The 19,396-nt window shown below is 51.1% G+C and overlaps 1 protein-coding gene and 2 non-coding genes across 12 annotated transcripts; 2 read left to right on the top strand and 1 right to left on the bottom strand.

The window, feature by feature from the left end:
- Positions 1-1,099: 1,099 nt before the first annotated feature.
- Positions 1,100-15,674, bottom strand: PPRC1 (PPARG related coactivator 1). Of its 10 annotated transcripts, XM_060286369.1 has the most exons (15): positions 14,789-14,845; positions 14,145-14,170; positions 11,456-11,644; positions 10,766-10,912; positions 10,544-10,645; positions 7,495-10,429; positions 7,152-7,205; positions 6,273-6,330; positions 5,430-5,500; positions 3,704-4,427; positions 2,589-2,738; positions 2,412-2,478; positions 2,167-2,288; positions 1,771-1,922; positions 1,100-1,485 (listed from the first exon to the last, which is right to left on the bottom strand). In XM_060286369.1, exons 1-15 carry the CDS (start codon positions 14,805-14,807, stop codon positions 1,382-1,384), a joined length of 4,920 nt encoding a protein of 1,639 aa, XP_060142352.1. In that variant the 5' UTR covers positions 14,808-14,845; the 3' UTR covers positions 1,100-1,381. The 10 variants fall into 10 exon arrangements, with proteins under 10 accessions (XP_060142352.1, XP_030721279.1, XP_060142351.1 ...); XM_030865419.2 differs by lacking the exons at positions 14,145-14,170; positions 14,789-14,845 and adding an exon at positions 15,498-15,674; XM_060286368.2 differs by lacking the exons at positions 14,145-14,170; positions 14,789-14,845 and adding an exon at positions 15,235-15,482 and having other exon boundaries at positions 10,553-10,645.
- Positions 15,675-17,451: 1,777 nt separating this feature from the next.
- On the top strand, positions 17,452-17,571 carry LOC115858035 (small nucleolar RNA SNORD22). The gene has a single exon (XR_004041483.1). It is a non-coding gene; the product is annotated as a small nucleolar RNA SNORD22 (small nucleolar RNA).
- Positions 17,572-18,892: 1,321 nt separating this feature from the next.
- Positions 18,893-18,965, top strand: TRNAR-UCU (transfer RNA arginine (anticodon UCU)). Its single transcript has one exon. It is a non-coding gene; the product is annotated as a tRNA-Arg (tRNA).
- The last annotated feature ends 431 nt before the right edge of the window (positions 18,966-19,396 follow it).

Here is a 19,396-nt window from a genome sequence, read left to right on the forward strand (position 1 = left end):
TCATCTTCACTGCCTCCAACACCCTGGGAGGCCCTTTCTCAAGATACCACCCCAACCTCTGCATTCCCATCTCTATTACAGCGGACACTTCAGATTATCTGTGGTAGTGGTGAGGCGCTGACCTTCAAAACTGCCCCTACCTCAATCATGACTTGCCCATGAGACAACCCTTTCCTCTTACATAACACAGCCTTAGGTCAGCTCCATGAAGGGAAAAAGGGGTTGTGCACCAAACCTGAGTGACAGCAGCAATCTCTTCAAACCTATAATCCTGAAAATAACCCTTCTACCTCCTGGGGACAGCCCACACTATGAACCCTCCCTGTGGAAAAACTAGAAAACCCCTCAGCTGCCTCTCCTTTTGTCATGAGTACTCAAATTTATCAATCAATGCTCAGGCCTGCCAAGTTAATTCCAAGTTCTATCTTATGTCAGTTCGTATTAGCAAACAGCAATCCCTTCAGTCCTATGCACTACCCCTTGACTATTTCCCATTCATGCCCCTCAGGGAGGTAAGGATCCACTTTCTCAAGGGACACACCTCTCCTTTGCCTTTCTCAGGCATTCCCCTGTCCTTGGTATATAATTCCTACAACTCCCTCTTCCCCAAAGGTCTATCCACCTGCATGCATTCTTTAAACATCTGAGAACCTGCTGAATGCCAAGCATTGTGCTCAAGCTATTATGGTCCACATACACACAAGTCTCGGTTTCAAAAACCATTATTTGCAACAGTGTGAGTGTCCTCTGGGTCCTTGATATTAAAATTCCTTCCTGGACCAGTAGCACCACCTTTGTTGGAAATGCAGAATCTCAGGCCCCATCCCAGAAGTCAGAATCTGCATTTTTAAAAGATCTCCAGATGATTCAACTGCTCTTTTAAAGTTTGAGAGGCACTCCTAGATGACTGATTTCACTTACAACACTCTTGAGGAGCAGTTTCAAGTGGTCAGGATTCTACACCTCACCAAAGAGGGGTCCTAGGAATTAAATGGAGGTAAGCATGTCCCTGTTGTGTTCAGAGAGGAAAAGTGATTTGTCTGGCACTACCACCATAGAAAGAAGCACAACAGCACTTGGCAGTTCCCTCTAGTTCATGTTTATTAGTCTGCATAGTGACTTCGATTTTCCAAACACTGGGGGAACCCCTCAACCCCATCCTTCTTACATAGGAATGCAAGTTAATGTGTTTCAATGCCTATTATAAAAAACAAATACCACTTTAAAAAAATCTGATTTAACACATTTTTATTTCACTTTTTTCCATTTCTTTATAAAACAGTCATCTCCTCACTAGCAGCTGTCTCCCCTAGACTGGGGGAGGGAATGGAGGAGGTTGGGCACCTCCAAAGAAAAGGGGGTGGGGGAGAAGGGCCCAGGGTTACCTCCTGAGGTTCTTCTGGGCCTGTTTCAACAATGTGTCAAAGTCAAGAGAATCAAATTTGCTCTTTACAGGAGCAGGGTCAAAGTCTTCCCGGTTGGAGTCTATAAAGGTAAAGAGAGACAAACATCAAGGTCTCTGAGTACACCTCCCAACCACAGCGTCCTCAAATGGCCAGCTACCTCTCATGTCTATAATGGATGGAGCTAAAATCACCTGGATATTAAGTCAAAAGACAGGTGAGCACCCATTTCTCCTCTCATCCCACCCCTTAGGCTCTTCACGTGTCAGAGGAAGACAAGTCTGCCTAGCTAGCGCCCCTCTCAAAAGCCTGGGGACCTTTTGAGGGAGGAGATGATACCAAAGGCTCAGGGCCTCCCTCCACTCACCAAGATCAGAATAGCTTCTCTTGCAGAACTGCCTGCGGCCCCCAAAGCAGAGATCAAAGGGCTGTTCATCTGCTTGCCTCAGTTTGTGGCCACTCTCAATGGCTGCAAATGCCTCCTCAGCATAGCGATAAGTGACGAAGCCATAGTTGTCACTGGTGGGGAGGGTGAGACAGAGGCTGACATGGCTATTTGGGCACATGCCATGGAGAAGAGACAGCGCGCCAGGGTACAGTAATGGACTGGGGTGGTTCTTCTCATTCCCCAAATTGCCAACCCTCTAACTGTAGAAATGAAGGTGCCTATATTGCCTAGGACACCAGAGCAAGGGGGGAGAAACAAAGAAGCATCAAGATAGATAATGAGACAGGACATCCTGACCTTAGGGCCCAACCTCACCCTTGGACACGGAAGTGGATGGTGCACTCCTCAATCTCTCCGAAAACAGAGAACCTCTGTTTCAGCTCTGACCTAGTCATGCGACCAGGTATCTTCCCAATGAAGACCACTCTTCTCTCTTCCTATGTTAGGTCAAGGAAAATTGACACACTATGAGCCAAGGCCATAGCTGCAGACGGCTCTCTGAGCTCATGTCATGGCTCAGGGACAAGCCCTCTCCTCCCAGGAGCTGTTCCTCTACTCACTATTGCACGCTCCTTCTGCAGAACTCTCTGCCTTTGGTAATGGTCGTGTGAACGATAAGAACTGTACCTGACAAGAGAAGAAGGTGCCATCAGTGCCCCAGACATTACGCAGCTCAAGTCTCAGAACTCTTAGGCACCTGCACCCCAGATGCACCGACTCCCTGAAAACACGCTCACCGCCGCCTCCTGTCACTTCTCCGGCGAGGAGATGGAGAGCGGGACCGACTTCGGGAACTAGATGATGAGGATGAGGAAGACGAGGAGGAAGATGAGGAGGAGGAAGAGGAAGAGCATCTTCGGGAACGTCCAGAGGAACTGCAACTGGACCTGGAGAACAAAGGGGCACACAGGAATGCTGGGAGCAGTGCAGGTATATTCTACTTACCTCACCTTGGCCCCAGCCCTGCCTCCCTGTCAGGAAGCTCAGGACCAAAGGCAAAGCAGAGCAGAGGAGATCTAGAAGAACTCTTCGCAGATGACCAAACTGAGAACCTCATGAACTTTAGATGTTCTAGAGTATTTGGGCACAGATCATATTTATTTTCAATTATGCAATTAAAAATAGAAAAATATTTAACAAATCAGAAAGAATAAAAATAACGGAGACTCGGCGATAAAAGGCTGGGCCCTAGGTCTTACAATTAGCTGCGGGTGGGGAGGGGGGCAGGCCTGGGTCTCTGGGATCCTGCTCCCCTCATATGTCTCATAGGAGTACTATGAACACAGCATTTAGGGGATGTGCTAGGCCTGTAGTAGGGGACATTTCTGAAGATAAGCTTCACCATCAAAAACCAAGAATTCTTCATTGATTAAGTAGAAAAATTTGGGTCTATTACTGAGAAAAAGGTACTGCCAGAAAATAGCTGAGGCCACAGTGACACTCAAGGGAACTGTCCCAGACTGTTTCCTCAACAGATGATTAAAGGAAGGACTGTTTGCCATTAACAACCCACTAGACCACCATCCCACATACTACCGGGAAAATAGCAGAAATAAGGACTGATACAGTATGCAAAGGAATCAACGTGGTCAAGATCAAACCCTAATTGTCTCCCCAAGGCAGGTCTCCAGGAAGGAGGAGACCTCAGAGATATCCCAATCTCCAACAGGGGATAGAAGCTATCTTCTCAGAGCTTGCCTCCTTCGAATCCAGTAAAGGGGGAGAAGACAAAAGCCAAAGACAGAAATAGAAGCCTTACTGCCTGAAAGTATCGATGTGCTAAAGCTTTCAGAGTAAACCAGAGGAGAGAAATTCCAAAGTGGAGAGAACCTAACAGGCCATCAGAGCTCACCTTCGCCACCTCTTGTGTGGGGGGGAGAGGGACCGGGACCGGGACCGGGATGAGGAAGACGACGATGAGGATGAGGAGGAAGATGCTTCGCTGGTCCGGTTGGACCCAGAGCTGACAGAACGGTTGCTGCGGCCACGGCGGCCTTGCCAGCCCCGGCTTGGGGGGCTGGCTGACCTGCAGGCTTTTCGATAACAGCGCATTGACTGCTGCTTGGCTGAGGGATCAGGGAGAGTCCTAGTGTTCGTGTCATTCCGGCAGGGTGAGGCCTCAGGGGACAGCAAGGTGGATGGGGCAAGGCAAGGGGCTGGGGGATCTGCCTGATCATTGCTAGTCCTGTGATCAAGTGGCTTCTGGGAGGCAGCTGTGCATGGGGGCAGCGGGGTGGCTGGGCCCAGGGACAAGACAGGTTTGATGGTGATATCCTGATGGCGTTTGACATTCCATCGGGAGCCCACCTCTGGAATGACTAGGGCAGGCGTCTTTTTTGGGGGGGTCCTGCTCCGGACACAATAGTCATGGTCCCCAGAGCCCACATGGACTGGACTAGGGCCATGGACCCCTTCTTGGAGGCAGGCTGCAGCTGGATGTTTGGCCTCTGTAACTCCTTCAGGCTTCAGGGTTCCCTCCTGGGCGGTGGACTTAGGAGATTTGGCTTTGGCCAGCAGTGAGACAGCAGCCAGGGGCTTCCATAACTGATGGGGAGGGGTAGCTGGAGGGGTGAGCCCTGTGAGGGGAGGGAGGATGGAGATAGCAGGATGAGATCCGATTCTACACTTCTAAACACTGTGAATATAGGCTCCAGGGATCCCCACTTCATCTCACAGAGTATACTAACAATGATCAACAGCCCAACTTCTCCCACTGTTAAAACTGCTCCTTCCCCTGAGTTCCCCATCTTGGAGACCAGCAGTAGACACCCAACCAGCTTTGGTCCTCCTGAACTGTTCAACCTCTCACTGCCCAAACCTAGCTGGTGGCCAGGTCCTGTCTGTCCTACCTCTTCATTCTTAGACTCACCCCCTGTCCTCAGAACTGCCTGACTTCTGGGCTGCATCTTGCCTGAACTCATGTAATTGTCTCCTAATAACCTCCTACCTCGGGCATCACACCTGTCCACCTGTCTTCTACATTCCTGCTGGTGGGAGCACCCAAAAACCAAACTGGTAACGTTTTTACAATTGCTTCTTCACTGTACAGTATAAAGTCCAACCAGCTTAACATGGCAGTCAAAGTTCCCATAACCTGACCTCCTGCTTTCCACTCCAGCTTTCTCTCTTCCTTTAGCTCTGCCCAGCACCCTGATCAACCACTACACTCCAGCCAAAATGAACCACTCACAATTTCCCAAAACATACCGGGCTGGCTTTGCTTCTCCAGCTCACTCAAACCATTCCATCTACCTAGAATGCCCATAAACCTACCTGATTGGTATCAGTGATTTTCTCAAGCCTCCACTTTGAGGATTACCTTCTATATAACCCTACCCTGACTGTCCCTCTTCAGACCCCACTATAAGCCACACAGGCTTCTTTAACACACAACATCTGATACTCAACATGCTCATTTGTTTACACATCTGACATCTGGCCCCTGGACTGTGAGAACCTCAAGGACGAGGATCAGATCTCTGTATCCCCAACACCTACACACACTTGGTGCAGAGCAGGCTCTAAAAACATTTGCTGCATAAACTAATCAAAGGCAGAGTTCCCCACCCTGAACCCACCTGCCACGTTGGCCAGTTCTGGGGCTTGTAACCGGTCTAGGGGCCTCTTCTCCTGGGGAGTGTCAACGCTGCTGGCGGGGGGAAAAGGGAAAGCCTGGTTCATTGCCTCCTCAACATCTTGTACATCTGCTTTGCTCACAAAGCAATGGGAGAGGGGTGCGTGCAGAGAGGAATGGGGGGCACAAACTGCCCCAATCATTCTCCTCCAGCACAAAAGGGGTCTTAGTGACTGAACTTTATGTAGGTTGGGTCTCAATTCAGCTCTGCCCAATTCCTGGATGACCTTGAATACCCCCCACCTCCTCCAAGCCAGGAGCCTCTCGTGCCCGGCTCAAACCAACCCAAAATCAATGTGGAGGAAAATATGCTTGGCAAAACAGGATGGGGTATTGTGAACATGAAAAAAAAAAAAGGCCTCTTGGTGCTGGAAGAATGGGGAACAAGGAGGTCCAGGATGCCTGTGCCCTCCAAGGAGTCAGGGGAGCCCTAGCCATGAATATCCTCCCCCACTTTTTCTTACACCATTACCAGTGCTGAGCAACCTTAACGCCTGTTAAATAAAGGAAAGAAATCCCCAAAAGCACGAGTTGCCAGAAAATAAAAGGCATCACCATTTGGAACCCCAGACTGGAATAAGCCAGAAAATGGTACATATATATCCTCCTCCTTCACCACTCAAGACAGTACGCTGTAGTGATGGGCTGAACCGGGGGTGGGGAACAGGGAAAGACTAGAGTGGACTAAATGTCCCTGTAACAGAGGCATCCAGTTAACAGTCCTGGAGTACCGGCCGGCTGCTGACCAACAGCTGGTAGGGTAACTCACTCATGTCCCCATACTTACCCTGAGTTTCCTACAGCCAGGCTGTCAGCAGGAGCCGGGGGAGGGCACTCCTTTTTGGCTGCAAAGAAACCATACTAGTTAAAAGCCCAACCAGATGTTCCATACTGAGGAGGTGCAGAAGGGCTGGCTCTGAGACCCAAAGGAGGAAAATCCATTTTGCCTACATACTCCATTTGGGTCTCCCCAGAGAGATCCATTCTCCTCCAGTGGGTACCCAGGTATATTTTTAATCATGTCTCTTCTCTGCTCAGAAACAAGCACACTCCCCACTGAATCTGGGGAGTCCAAACTTCTAAGCCTAGCATTCCAGGCTCTACATAACCCACCTAACTAACTTCCTAGTCTTATAACCTACTCTTGATCTACACTTATATTTTCTATTTTGCCTTGTACTACCGATACCTGTTACCAATTCAGCAGTCATTTCTGCAAATTCTTCTCCCCAGTCAGACCATAAGCTCATCTGAGAACAGGACATAATATCTCCCACAGCACCTAGATCCATGCCTTGTACTGAGAAGCTGAGCTATCCATTGCCTTTCAAATACATGCGATCTTTCCTATACCTCTGCCTTTACTCATCAGTCTCTGAATTCCTGTCTTCCAAGGCTCACCTGGAGAGCTACCTCCCCAAATAACCCAACACACTTGAATCCCCCCATCCATCTACTCTTTATAGTTCTTGCCATGCTGTACCCACCACTCTCCCTGGCTTAGATTGTGTCACAGGTAAATCTTGTCTTCCCATTCCAATTAGGGGGCTACTCTAGTGGCTGAGACTCCCCTTCTCCTTCCCCCCAGTTTAAGCAACTACAGGGCTAGGCCCAAAGGAAACATCAACAAAAAAGGGTTGGAGCAAAGCTACCCAGGTTTCCTCACCTTCTGATTTCTCAAATTGCTCCAGCAGACTGGACAGGTCCGATGCCTCAATTCCTGTGGAAGCATACAACACAGCCCCTATCAACTGAGTACACAGGTCCCAGAAGTCCCAAATCACCTCACTTCTTCCCTAGGCTCCCCATGCTCACTGTACTAAGTAAACCAAGGCAGCAACACAAAGCAGAAAGAATCAAACCAACCCAGACTTCTACCTCTCAAGAACTCTCCAAAGAAATCCAACAAAGGCCAGCCCCATCAAGGTAGTTTATCCTGTTTTATGGAGGACACTCCTCACACAACCCCCATGCCATTCTTCACACCAACGGAACTGTGTGGCACTCACCAATCTCACTGATGAAAGCCTGTACCACATCCTCAGGACCCTGGGTACGTGGGGTAGGCAGAAAGGACAGTGTCCTTAGACGCGCTGGGTGGACAGCAGGCAGCTTGGTGGTAGTGCTCTGCCTTGGTGCAGATGTGGGAACAGCCTTGGCAACAGGAGAGGGTGCCTTCTCCCTGGGCCTAGCTTCCTGGGGCTCAGGCTTTAGCCTCTCTGATGCAAGCTCCTCAACAGCCACACTCTCAGCAGGCAGACACGGTGGAGCCTTGATCCGAGGGCTGTGCACCGGGGAGGACACCTTGTGTTTCAGATGGGGAGATGCAGGCACTGGCTTGACCTCCACCTTGGTGGGCTCTATCTGTGGAGCTCCCTGACCAGCTGCCCCAAGACTGAGGGGAGGAGCCATCGGCACAGTCAGTACACTATCAGGAGGGCCAGGTGGGATGCCACTGGGCTCCACCTTGGGTGAGGGAACAGCTCTTCCAACAGAGGTTAGAGGCAAAGGAGGTGGGGGAACAGCAGGCCAGAATGGAGGGTGTTGCAGCCCTGGGCCCCATCCCAAGGGCCCATAGGTACAGCTGGAGCTATAAGGTGGGACTGGGGCAGGAGGAGGTACCCAAGGCACATTGCAAGTGGAGGGCACAGCATAGGCACCTGGAGTACCAGACACTAGGGGCACCGTCGGTGGAGGGGGCAAGCAAGGATAGCCAGAAGGGGACAAGGGGGGATAACAAGGCCAGGGTGGCACAGGGGCATAGTGAGTAAAGGGATCAGGTGGCACTGGCCCCACAGACATCGGAACACTAGGAGGCTGCAAGGGTGGTGGGGGCAGACTGGGGACACTTTGCCCATTTGTGGGAAGGGGCAGCATGGGGGTCATGCCCAGCCCACCCGTGGGAAAAGGCAGGGCAGTGGGCATTGTGGGGGGCATGGACTGCACAGCAGGAGGTGGAGGTCTTGCTGGCAGTAGCATCTCTTGGGATGGCACCTGCTCAGTGGGAGTTGAGGCCACAGGTTTGCTTGCAGGTGGCTCAGGACTAGGAGAGGCAGGGCTGGGACCCATAGGAGCAAAGCAAGCCTCAGAAGGAGCCTCAGGGCTTCTCTGCAGAATTGTCTTCTTGGCTGTGGCTGGTGGGACAAGACAAGGGATGTCTGCCAGCCCTGTGGGAGTTTCTGGGAGGCTGGGCCACTTCCCAGCTGGGGGATGGGGGTTCCTCTCTTCTGCCTCTGCTTGGCGCTGCTGCCTTCGTCGCCGGTACTCAGATAGGCTAAGAGGCCGAGGCCTGGCTTCCTGGGCTGTTGCACTAGTACCAGTTTCCCCCTTCAGAGGACCCATGACCTCCTTGACTTCAGGATTGATGGCCTTTGGGGGGTCTGAGGACTCTGCTTCCAGGAGGAGCTGGGGGGCTGGACTCCCCTGGGCTGATGACACTGCGCCACGTCTGGGATCAGTTGGCCTAGACTTAACTAGTACAGGGTCAACTGGAGCCAGGTCATTGGGAAGAGAGTCAACTTGTACTGGCTTGGCTAGGATAGGGTCAACTGAAGGCAAGTCATCTGAGATGGGAACAACCACTGCACGGTCTACTGCTGCTGAGTCAGCCAGAACTGGGTCAATCAGCACTGGGTCAGCTGGGAGAGGGTCAACCAGCTCTGAGTTCGCTAAAGCACGGTCAACCAGTTTAGGGTCAACAGGTACAGGGTCAGCCACAGTGGGATCAGGGTCAACTGCAGTGGGATCAGGGTCAACCGCAGTGGGATCAGCTTCAACAGAGTCAAGTGGCATGGGGTCAGCTTCAGAGTCAACCAGTGAGAGATGGGTTGAAACAGGGTTGGCTTGGATGGGGTCAACCAGGCTGGGGTAGAGGTCTAGAGGACCTTCTTTAGCAGGACTAGCTTGTCCAGCACTACTCTCCAAGTTCCCAGAGCCAGGCTTCTCCAAGGCAGCTGCCCAGGCCCGAGCCCAAGCCTGGGGCTTCCCTCTACCACGGGGAGGCACAACCTCTCTTTGAAGGTCCTCCTGAGGCAAGCTGCCTCCCTGAGAGGTCAGCTCTGTAACTGCTGTAGACTGCCCACGAGAGGCTGACCTCAGCCTCCTGGCATAGCCTTCTGCACAGGCAGCTGGCTGCTCCTTGCTCTTCTTCTTCCTGCCCTTTCGAGCTCTCTGGGAACTTAGCATTGTGTTGGCTGGTGGGTTCTGAGGGCCCTTGGGTGCCATTGGCTCCATGACCTCCCTGGGCTCCAACAAGCAGGCTGACTCCAGCTTTTCCTTTGAGTCCAGTGACAACCCCTCTTTCTCAGGGCAGAGGGCTTCCCTGGGCACAGCAGCCTCTGTCTCTGCCTCTAGTGTAGGCATGAGCAGCTGCAAGGCCGCACTGGCCTCTAGCGAGTTATCCAGGAGGACAGGCTGGGGTCCAGTAGGGATCTGTCGCACCACAACTGGGATCTCCAGGTCGTTGCCAGCTGTGGCCGCCTGGCCCACAATTTCCAGCACCACACAATCCTCAGGCAGTGTCAAATCACCTGGCTGCTCTTGAAGCTCATCCTCAAGTGCCGTCAGGTGGGTGAGGTTAGGCAGGCAGTACGGGTGCATGGCCCGCACCAGCTCACTCAGGGAGGAGATGCTCTCATCGCCAGCTGCCTGCACTGCCATCTCTGCTGCTACTGCTGTTTTATCTTCCTCCTCGGGACAGGCCAGGTGCATGGGGAAGTCTGCGATGCTGCTCACAGAGTTGTTGAGCTCCCCAGCAAGCATCTCGCTGCTGAAGCCGGCCACCTCCTCCTCTTCTTCCCCATCACTACGCTGCTGGGGAGGTGGGGACTGGCCCCAGCGGGGTCTTGACCTTGGGGGTCTCCAGCTAGGAAGCTTGGGGGAGGAGGTCTCCAAGAAAGAGGGTGGAGAGAAGTCCCAAGGAGGATCTGTGAGAGACATCTCAACCTAAAGGAGAGAAGATAAGACATAGGAGTTTTCTCCAGGAATATCTTTTTCCAGACATGTCCCCATATATTCCTCCCCATTGGGAGTCCATGAGGCTCCCTAGGTCAGGCTTACCCCACTCACTCTACTACTGCCTGTGCTGGGCCCCAATGGGTCAGTCGGGGTGATGAGGTCACGTTCTGGGGGTGTCCGAGAGAGGCTGAGCAGCCTGTGCAGCTAAAAGGGAGAAAAAGACCTGAAATGTGTTTGTGCTTCAGAACTTTATGAGTAGGCTCGTGGATGTGGTTCTAACCTTTGCACCAACCACACACCCCCTTCCCCTCATCCCACACTTACAGAGGAGCCCTCCCGAGGTGACACAAGCAGCTCTGAGTCAGGAATGCTGTCAAATGGAGACAGGTTCTCGGAATCTGCATTGTCCAAGATCTCTGTTAGAGCTGTGAGCAGTGACACTTCATTCTGGTCCTCCAGAGATAACCTGCTCTGCTCAGGAAAGACAACAGGAAGGTCCCACCACCATCCCTATGACCTACCAGGCCACTGAGAAGGACTGGATGCCAAGAGAATCCCTCTCCCAGGCTCAGTTCAGCTCAATTTGCCAGAGAGAGATGTTAGTACCAGGAGGCATGGGTTCCAATCTCATTTACTACCATCCACCATCTCTCTAGTGTCAACAGAGACCTATCAAAACTGAGTCTTGAACTTATGTTTCATACTCCCTACACTCTCAGGTAAGATGTGGGATGCTCAGCAGACAACCCTTGGCTAAGCTGGAATTGGACTCAAAACACAGATCAGAACCCTCTGAACATGTAAGTCAGGGGCCCAGGCAGGGTGAAAGGCCTTGGATGATAATCCAAGTCTGCCAGGGCATCCTCTTACATGGGATGTAGCCCAACTCTCACTGAGAAACAAAAACACACTTCAAGGACTCAGGTTGAGTATCTAGGAACCAAGGTGCTAGGAGAACAGAGCCACTGAGCCAAAGCTCCTGCCTGAAGACCTCCAAGCTCAGCCCCAGCTCACCTCTCCAAGGCCACCAAAATCTTCAATGAGGGAGATGAGGGAGGCATCCATATAGCTGTGCATGGTCCCCAGCAGTGTCCCATCCTGCAGTATCAGCTCCTCCATCTCTAAGTCCTTGTCCCTCAAACAGGGGCCCAGCCGAGATAGACTGACAAAGCCAGAATCATCCCCCTCCTCATGCAGCAGCACCTGGGGCAAAAGGGAATAAGGTCAGGAAGGCACAGTGAAGGCTGCAGGGCATGGGCCCTCGGGGGCAGCTGATTTACACACTCTGTAAACCAGGTACCGAGCCCTCCACCAATGGCCTCAGACTCAGGAGGAGCCCCAACACACTCTGGACTTGCTGGGCAGAGAGAAGTACAAACTATGAGCCACAGCCACAACCAGATGGCAGTGTTCAAGAACCTTCTGGGAAAAAAAAAGTTTAGACTCCATCCAGAAACACTTGGAACCACACGAGATTGATAAACTGGGGAATAAAAACATCAAAAAGACCAAGATTGCTGAGAAGAGTTATCTGCTGGCAGTGATGAAGACAGACACTCTCAGGGGCACACCAAAGGAGAGGAGGTCAGTAAGCAGGCAATTCCAATTACAACCACCTTACCTCCCTCAAATCCCACTTAGGCCTCTCGTCTCTGCTTAGCTCAAATCCCACCTTCTCAAGAAGACACCTCAGCCCTCCCCAACGCATCTCTCCTCACACCCCGAATTCATACGTGTTCCTGTACCGCTCACTTCTCTGGCAATCACATCCTACCCACTTCCCTACCCCATGACATTCCTTGCATCATTACTAAAACTATATTCCAAGTTCCTTTGGGGCAAATAACCCTTTGTATTCTATTAGCTTATATCTTTCTTGGCTCTTGGAAAGGTTTAAACTGTGCTTATACTTCCTGGTCACCCACCACGCCTGGCACAGTGCATCACAGTATACACAGCTGACAGTCACACTTATTTCGAACTTCTATTTTGAAGGCTCTACAGTGTGCCACCCAACCTCTCAAAGGTAGTCCCAAGGGACAAGTCTCTTCCCTACCCCAACCAGGTTAGAGCAAAAGAAGAGAAAGCTTGATTCTGTGGATGGAAAAGCCCCGCCCCACCCCACCTCTTCCCTGAGAACTAACATCTTCAGCCTTGTCAGGCAGGGAGCCATCCGCCCAGGCCTGTCAAGAGTGTGGGCGTGGGCAGGGCCAGAAGTGGCTAGAAGGGCTGGCAAGGCCAGAGGCAGGGGTATCTCCACTATACGAAATTATAGATGATGCAAAGGCCAGAGAACAGGAACAAACACGGACAAGCCAGTCTTACCTCTCCTTTGGCAGCAAAGGGAAACTCTGTACCTCTTCCAAAATAAAAAAAAAGCAACAGGTGTGACTGCACCCCCCCCACCCTCCTAATCAAGCTGAAGAGTAACAATGCCCAACGAGAGAAAAGGATAGATAGGGACACTTTAGGAGGCCAGGCCCAGAGATGAAGTAAAAGGTGGCAGGTTTTAGGCACTAACTCCTCCCAAGCCTTCACAATCCTGTAATTACAACTAGCAACTGAATAGCACCTCACTCAGCAAACACTCCCAGGTGAGCAAAGAGGCTGCATCTCCTGCCCTGCCACCTACCTGACCCAGCTACTAGGCCAGAATCTCGAGACAATGTCCAGCTTTATGAACCACTCATCACCACTTCCATCAGGCAGGTACTGGAGCCCCAGTCAGAGAAGCCCCTCTTTACCTGACCTCACCCATCCCTCCCCTCAAACCCCAAACAGCACAGCTCCCAGAGTACCAAGATCATGGAGAGGATAAGCCCAGGCTAAGAGTGTGCCAGCCACCAGCATCTCTGAACTTTAACAACCTCCCGACTGGCTTTCCCATATCCGGCTTGTCCCTGCAGGGTTCAAAACCAGCTACAAACGTGAAAATACACATTTGATCACCTCTTGAGACACTCTCTAATCCCCTCCAAGGGCATCTTCCCGCTCTTAGCACTAGGTTTAAAGTCCTTAAATGGCTTACAGTGGTCCTGGTATTCCCCACCAGACTCCTCCAGCGTGTCTTCTCTCACCACTCTGTCTGTCTCTGTATACACCAGCCATACGGGTTTCTCCAATAAGCCATGTTCTCTCCCACCTCAAGGCCTTCACATACTGTTCCCTCTGAGGAAAGCTCCCCCTCCCCTCCGCCCCCCACAATCTCACCTTAAAATGTCTCTTCCCAGACCCTGCAAGGTAGATTACTACTGCTGATTATATAATATGCTGCACTTTCCTCTGTCCTCATCATTATTTATTGTCTGTCTAAAACATAAGATCTGATAAAAACATAAGATCCTGGAGGACAGGGACCATGTGTGGTTTACCACAGTATCCCCCTATGTCTAAACATAATGGAACCTCAGTAAGTTCCTGGCTGATTGACTAGCTTCCACATACTCATCTTTGTGTGTGTTTGTGGTGAACAATCTCTCCACAAGACCCTCTCCAACCCCAAATGACTACCTAACTTGGACTACAGCTGGATCATGGATACTTCCTGCCTCTCCCCCAAAGGGTGGGCAGCACCAGCCCCACAAGATATGGCCTCTGAGAAAATAAGGGAAGAGCAGGTGGGCAGCTCCCAAGTAGAGCCCCAGAAGCCACTCCCCACCCCCCACCCCCAGGGCCTGGATTGGTCTGCTAGAACTGATATTACCTGGCAACCTGCAGCCCAACTCCCACCTAGAAACCAAAAAAGAAAAAAAAAAGCTTTCAAGGACTCAGCTTAATTGCTTAAGCAAGATAACAGTTCAAACGAAGTCTTGCCGACCTCCACTCTGGGTGGGAACTTTTAAGAAGCCCTGGTGAGGAATGGGACGATAACACTTTTAAGTATGGAGAACTGAAGACCAGGAAAAAAAGAGTATGACAGAAAGAATGTCCCCCCCGCATTTAGTAAACGTTCAACTGGTGTTGAGTAGTTCTCAGATCGCCTCCAACTTTTGCCATCCCCAGCACAAATTCCAGAGAAGCTTAAACACAGACCATCTCAAATTTGTCTGTATCAATTCACAGGAGCAGGCCTTAGCTGCCTCCTCAAAAGCGATGCTTGAGAAAAGTGAGGGAAGGAGAGGACTCCCTTTCCTTACTTAAGCCTGTGCCATGTAAATGTTGAAACCTCCCATGCCCCTTGAATCACGAACGAGGCAGGACTGCAGGCAACAAAAACGCCAGTGCCCATGCCTCACAACCCACCCCAAGCCGGTCGGAAAGAGGCCGCCACTCCACAGCCCTTCAACCTCAGCCCTCTACCCTCCCCAACACACTCCGCCATCCGCAGGGCACAGACTACCCGCACACCTGTAAAGTCCTTTACCATCCGTTGTCGAGAAGCAACGCGGATCAAAGAAAAAAGAAAAAAACTCCTCCAAGGCTCTGGGCAAAGTTGATTCTAGCAGCCCCTACCTTCCTTCCTTCCCAGCCTGGGGCCCCCAGCGCCGATCGGAGATGGCGGGACCGGCTGAGACACACCCAGTTCCCGGCAGTGCGGCTCCAGCGCCGATACGAGATGCCCGGCAGCCTGGAGCGGGAGCCACGTGGACATCCCCTCCCCGCCCCCACGTGGACCCGAGGGCCTCCTCCCCCCCGCCCAACCCACGTGGGTGCCGGGGCCGCCTAGAGGGGGAGGGGAAGCAGACAAATTATCCCGGGAAAATCGCTCCCCCCACCCCACGTGGCTCCGAAAAAGCACTGCGGCGCTGGGCTACAGACAGCCCCCACTCGGCATCCTTAGAGGGAGGTCTTACTCTAAGTCCGAGTCCCCCCACACACAGGGGCCAGGTTTCCGACACCCTGCTCTGCCCCTCCGGCGTTCCGGAGGAATGGCCATAAGGACCCGCCTCTGCCCGCATCCCCCCAGCAAACGACCCAGGTCCGGTCGGTCCAATCCGTCTTCCGCAGCCACCCGGCATCGACTCCCGAACGCTTCTTCCCTTTCCTGTGGCGTCCACGTGTCACCGCCCGGCACACGCCGCTTTGCTGCCAGCCGCGGGCCGCCCGCCAGTCTCACCTGCTCCCCGCCACTCACAGCGCCCACAGTGCCATACGGCGCTTGGCTCCGACTCCCCCAACCGCTGCTGCGCACTCCACCGCCAGGGTCGGGGCCGGAGCCCCCACTCAGAAGCGGCGCGACTCCGTCTCTCAGTCCCCGGCGCGCCGCCATCTTGGCCCCTGAACACCCGGCGCAGCTCTGATCGCCGGCGCCGCCTCGCCCAGCCGATTGTAGGAAGGAAACTACAACTCCCGAAAGACACTGCAAGACTACGAATCCCAGAAGACTGAGCGGCGATACCCATTTGCACACGGGAAGAGGGCCCTGGCCTCACGAGGGAGCCTGGGAGTAGTAGTCGCATTCAGCAGAGCCTGAGTGGCACGTGCTAGAGGCATACTGTAATGCATAATTTTGTGTTGCGCGCGGGGACCTAGCTGGGGAGCGCGAGGTAATAAGGGGATAATTACCTATTGCGTATCTTTTTATTTTCCCAATTTGTCCAACTGTCAGAACCCCCTCTTTGTCTGACGTTTTACCTGCTGCACGTTCCTTTCTCCTTAGTCCAAGCGGGCCTGTGTTTTGAAACAGCACCCCCTCGTGGGCACCAGCACTCCAGGAGCTAAGCCTCACCCGCTACACTGCGGCACTACCGCGAGTTTAATCTTAGAACACAGCATTATCGGTGTCTCTCTGAGCTACTCAGAAACCCACGTTCGTGTCTCATTACCAAATTTACTTCCTGCTACTGCAGATCATCTTGCTATCTTCCAAATACAACAGGTGTTTTCCTGCCTTGTGGAAAACTTTAGCCTCAAAACATCTTTGAGGTCCTGTTTTATCCGGGAAAGACTTTTTGGTTATCCCAGCCAACCTTGATCCCTCTCTGTATTTCCACAGTCCATCACTATGTCTATTATTTACTCATTTGCCATTTAGAAGCTACTTCATATTGTTTTCTTTTTCTTTTTTTAAATATTTATTTATTTATGTGGTTGTGCCGGGTCTCTGTTGCAGCAGGCGGGCTCCTTAGTTGCAGCTTGTGGGCTCCTTAGTTGTGGCACACGGGCTTCTTAGTTGTGGCACGCGAACTCTTGGTTGCGGCATGCCTGTGGGATCTAGTTCCCTGAGCAGGGATGGAACCCAGGCCCCCTGAATTGGGAGTGCAGAGTCTTAACCACTGTGTCACCAGGGAAGTTCCTGTTTTCTTTTTTTTTTTGCGGTACGCAGGCCTCTCTCTGTTGTGGCCTCTCCCGTTGCGGAGCACAGGCTCTGGACGCGCAGGCTCAGCAGCCATGGCTCACAGGCCCAGCCGCTCCGCGGCATGTGGGATCTTCCCGGACCGAGGCACGAACCTGTGTCCCCTACATCGGCAGGCGGACTCTCAACCACTGCGCCACCAGGGAAGCCCGTTTCCTCTTTTTTTTTTTAACATCTTTATTGGGGTATAATTGCTTTACAATGGTGTGTTAGTTTCTGCTTTATAACAAAGTGAATCAGATATATATATACATATGTTCCCATATGTCTTCCCTCTTGCGTCTCCCTCCCTCCCACCCTCCCTATCCCACCCCTCCAGGCTGTCACAAAGCACCGAGCCAATATCCCTGTGCCATGCGGCTGCTTCCCACTAGCTATCTACCTTACTACGTTTGTTAGTGTGTATATGTCCATGACTCTCTCGCCCTGTCACAGCTCACCCTTCCCCGTCCCCATATCCTCAAGTCCGTTCTCCAGTAGGTCTGCGTCTTTATTCCTGTCTTACACCTAGGTTCTTCATGACAATTTTTTTTCCCGTTTCCTTATTTTTTAAAAAAGTGTTGTATTACAAAAATTTAAAAATCACTTCAAAGAATACAAAACTATTTAAGTAAGAAATATACTTGGCCTACAAATTCCAGTCCCCAGATTTAACCCTTGTCACCTTTGGTGTGTATTCAGCCACACTTTTTCTATGTATATAAAAACGTATAGGTCCCAGTGAAGAAACATTCAAACATTACTTCCTGTCCTAGTCCCAGAGCCTGTAAAGGTGAACCCACTGGGGCTGGCTGGAGAAGAAGAGGAAAATTTGTTCCAGAAGGAACTGAGGGATCATAAGGATTTCAAAACATGGGAAAGGGAGGAATAAATTATTCGTCAAAAATCAGTTGTGTAGGGCTTCCCTGGTGGCTCAGTTGTTGAGAGTCCGCCTGCCGATGCAGGGCACACAGGTTCGTGCCCCGGTCCAGGAAGATCCCACATGCCTCAGAGCAGCTAGGCCCGTGAGCCATGGCCGCTGAGCCTGCGCGTCCGGAGCCAGTGCTCCGCAACGGGAGCAGTTGTGTATATTTTTTCCAGGCCCAAAGAAAGAACAAGTCACGTGTAATGGAATCTAACTCTTGGAGAATATCAATAGGGAATTTTCAAGTTATTTGTTATACAACCTAGCTGTGTTAATTAGCATACAATCATTCCAGCCCCTCTAAATAAAAAAGTTTTGTTTTATTTTGTTTTTCTTTTGGCCGCTCCGCGCGTGACTTGTGGGATTTTAGTTCTCTGACCAGGGACTGAACCCAGGCCCTCGGCAGTGAGAGCGTGGAGTCCTAACCACTGGACCACCAGGGAATTCCCAGAAGTGTTTTTTTTAACCTTAAAAAAAATGTATAGGGACAGACATTGACCTTTGTTCAAAAATGGGACCATCCCACATGTATGGTTCTATAACTTGCTTTTTTTTCATGTAACAATATGTTTGTCCATTCATTAACCAATATATACTGAGATCTTGGTGAGTACCAGTTCCATTAAAAGAATATATCATTATTTAAATGAATATATAATTTAATATCATTATCATTATTTAAATTATATTTGTGATTTCTAGTTTTTCACTATTACAAATTAAGTTACAGTGAACATTCTTTTTTTTTTTTTTGCGGTACGCGGGCCTCTCACTGTTGTGGCCTCTCCTGTTGCGCAGCACAGGCTCCAGATGCGCAGGCTCAGTGGCCATGGCTCACGGGCCTAGCCGCTCCATGGCATGTGGGATCTTCCTGGACCGGGGCACGAACCCGTGTCCCCTGCATCGACAAGCGGACTCTCAACCACTGCGCCACCAGGGAAGCCCTACAGTGAACACTCTTGTACATGTATTTTTCCTTTTTTTTTTGCCGTGAGATCTTAGTTCCCTTACCAGGAATGGAACTCACACCCCCTGCAGTGGAAGCACTGAGTCCTAACCACTGGACTCCCAAGGAATACCCTTTTTTTTTTTTTTTTAATCTTTGCCTTTTTGTACACTCTTTCTATGGAATACTTTCCTCGAAAGGAGATTGCTGAGTTAAAGGGTATATATGTATGTACATTTGAAATTTCGGTGGACAATGCCAAATTGCCCTTCAGGAAGGTTGTATTAATACACATTCCCAGGGAATTCCCTGGTGGTCCAGTGGTTGGGACACTGCGCTTCTACTGCAGGGGACACAGGTTCAATCCCTGATCAGGGAACTAAGATTTTACATGCCGTGTGGCACAAAGTATTAAAAAAATAAAAAATAATACACATTCCCACAAAAAATTCATGAGAAGAGAGGACCTCTTGTTATGGACTGAATTGTGTGTGTCGTCCCCCCTTCACCATGGGCAAAATTCATGTGTTGAAGGGCTCCACACCCAATATGACTATATTTGGAGATAGAGCCTTTAAGAAGGTAATTAAGGGTAAATGACATAATAAAGGCAGGGGGTCTAATCCACTAGGAATGGTTGCAGAAGAGGAAGAGACACCTGCAAGCCAAGGAAAGAGGTCTCACTAGAAACCAGCCCTGCCAGCTCCTTGATCTTAATCTTCCAAACTCCAGAGCTGTGAGAAAATAAATTTCTGTTCTTTAAGCCACTTAGTCTGTGGTATTCTGTTAAGGAAGCCTGGGAAGACTAAT

Source organism: Globicephala melas, chromosome 16, assembly GCF_963455315.2.
Source record: "Globicephala melas chromosome 16, mGloMel1.2, whole genome shotgun sequence".
In the NCBI taxonomy this organism is placed as follows: Eukaryota; Metazoa; Chordata; class Mammalia; order Artiodactyla; family Delphinidae; genus Globicephala; species Globicephala melas.

Coding starts and splice junctions, on each gene's coding strand:
- PPRC1 (XM_060286366.1), bottom strand. CDS start 15,399: ATGCCGGGTGGCTGCGGAAGACGGATTGGACCGACCGGACCTGGGTCG. Junction 5,501..6,272: donor CTGGCTGTAGGAAACTCAGG/GTAAGTATGGGG, acceptor TCCCCCCGCCAG/CAGCGTTGACACTCCCCAGG. Junction 2,739..3,703: donor CCACACAAGAGGTGGCGAAG/GTGAGCTCTGAT, acceptor TTTGTTCTCCAG/GTCCAGTTGCAGTTCCTCTG.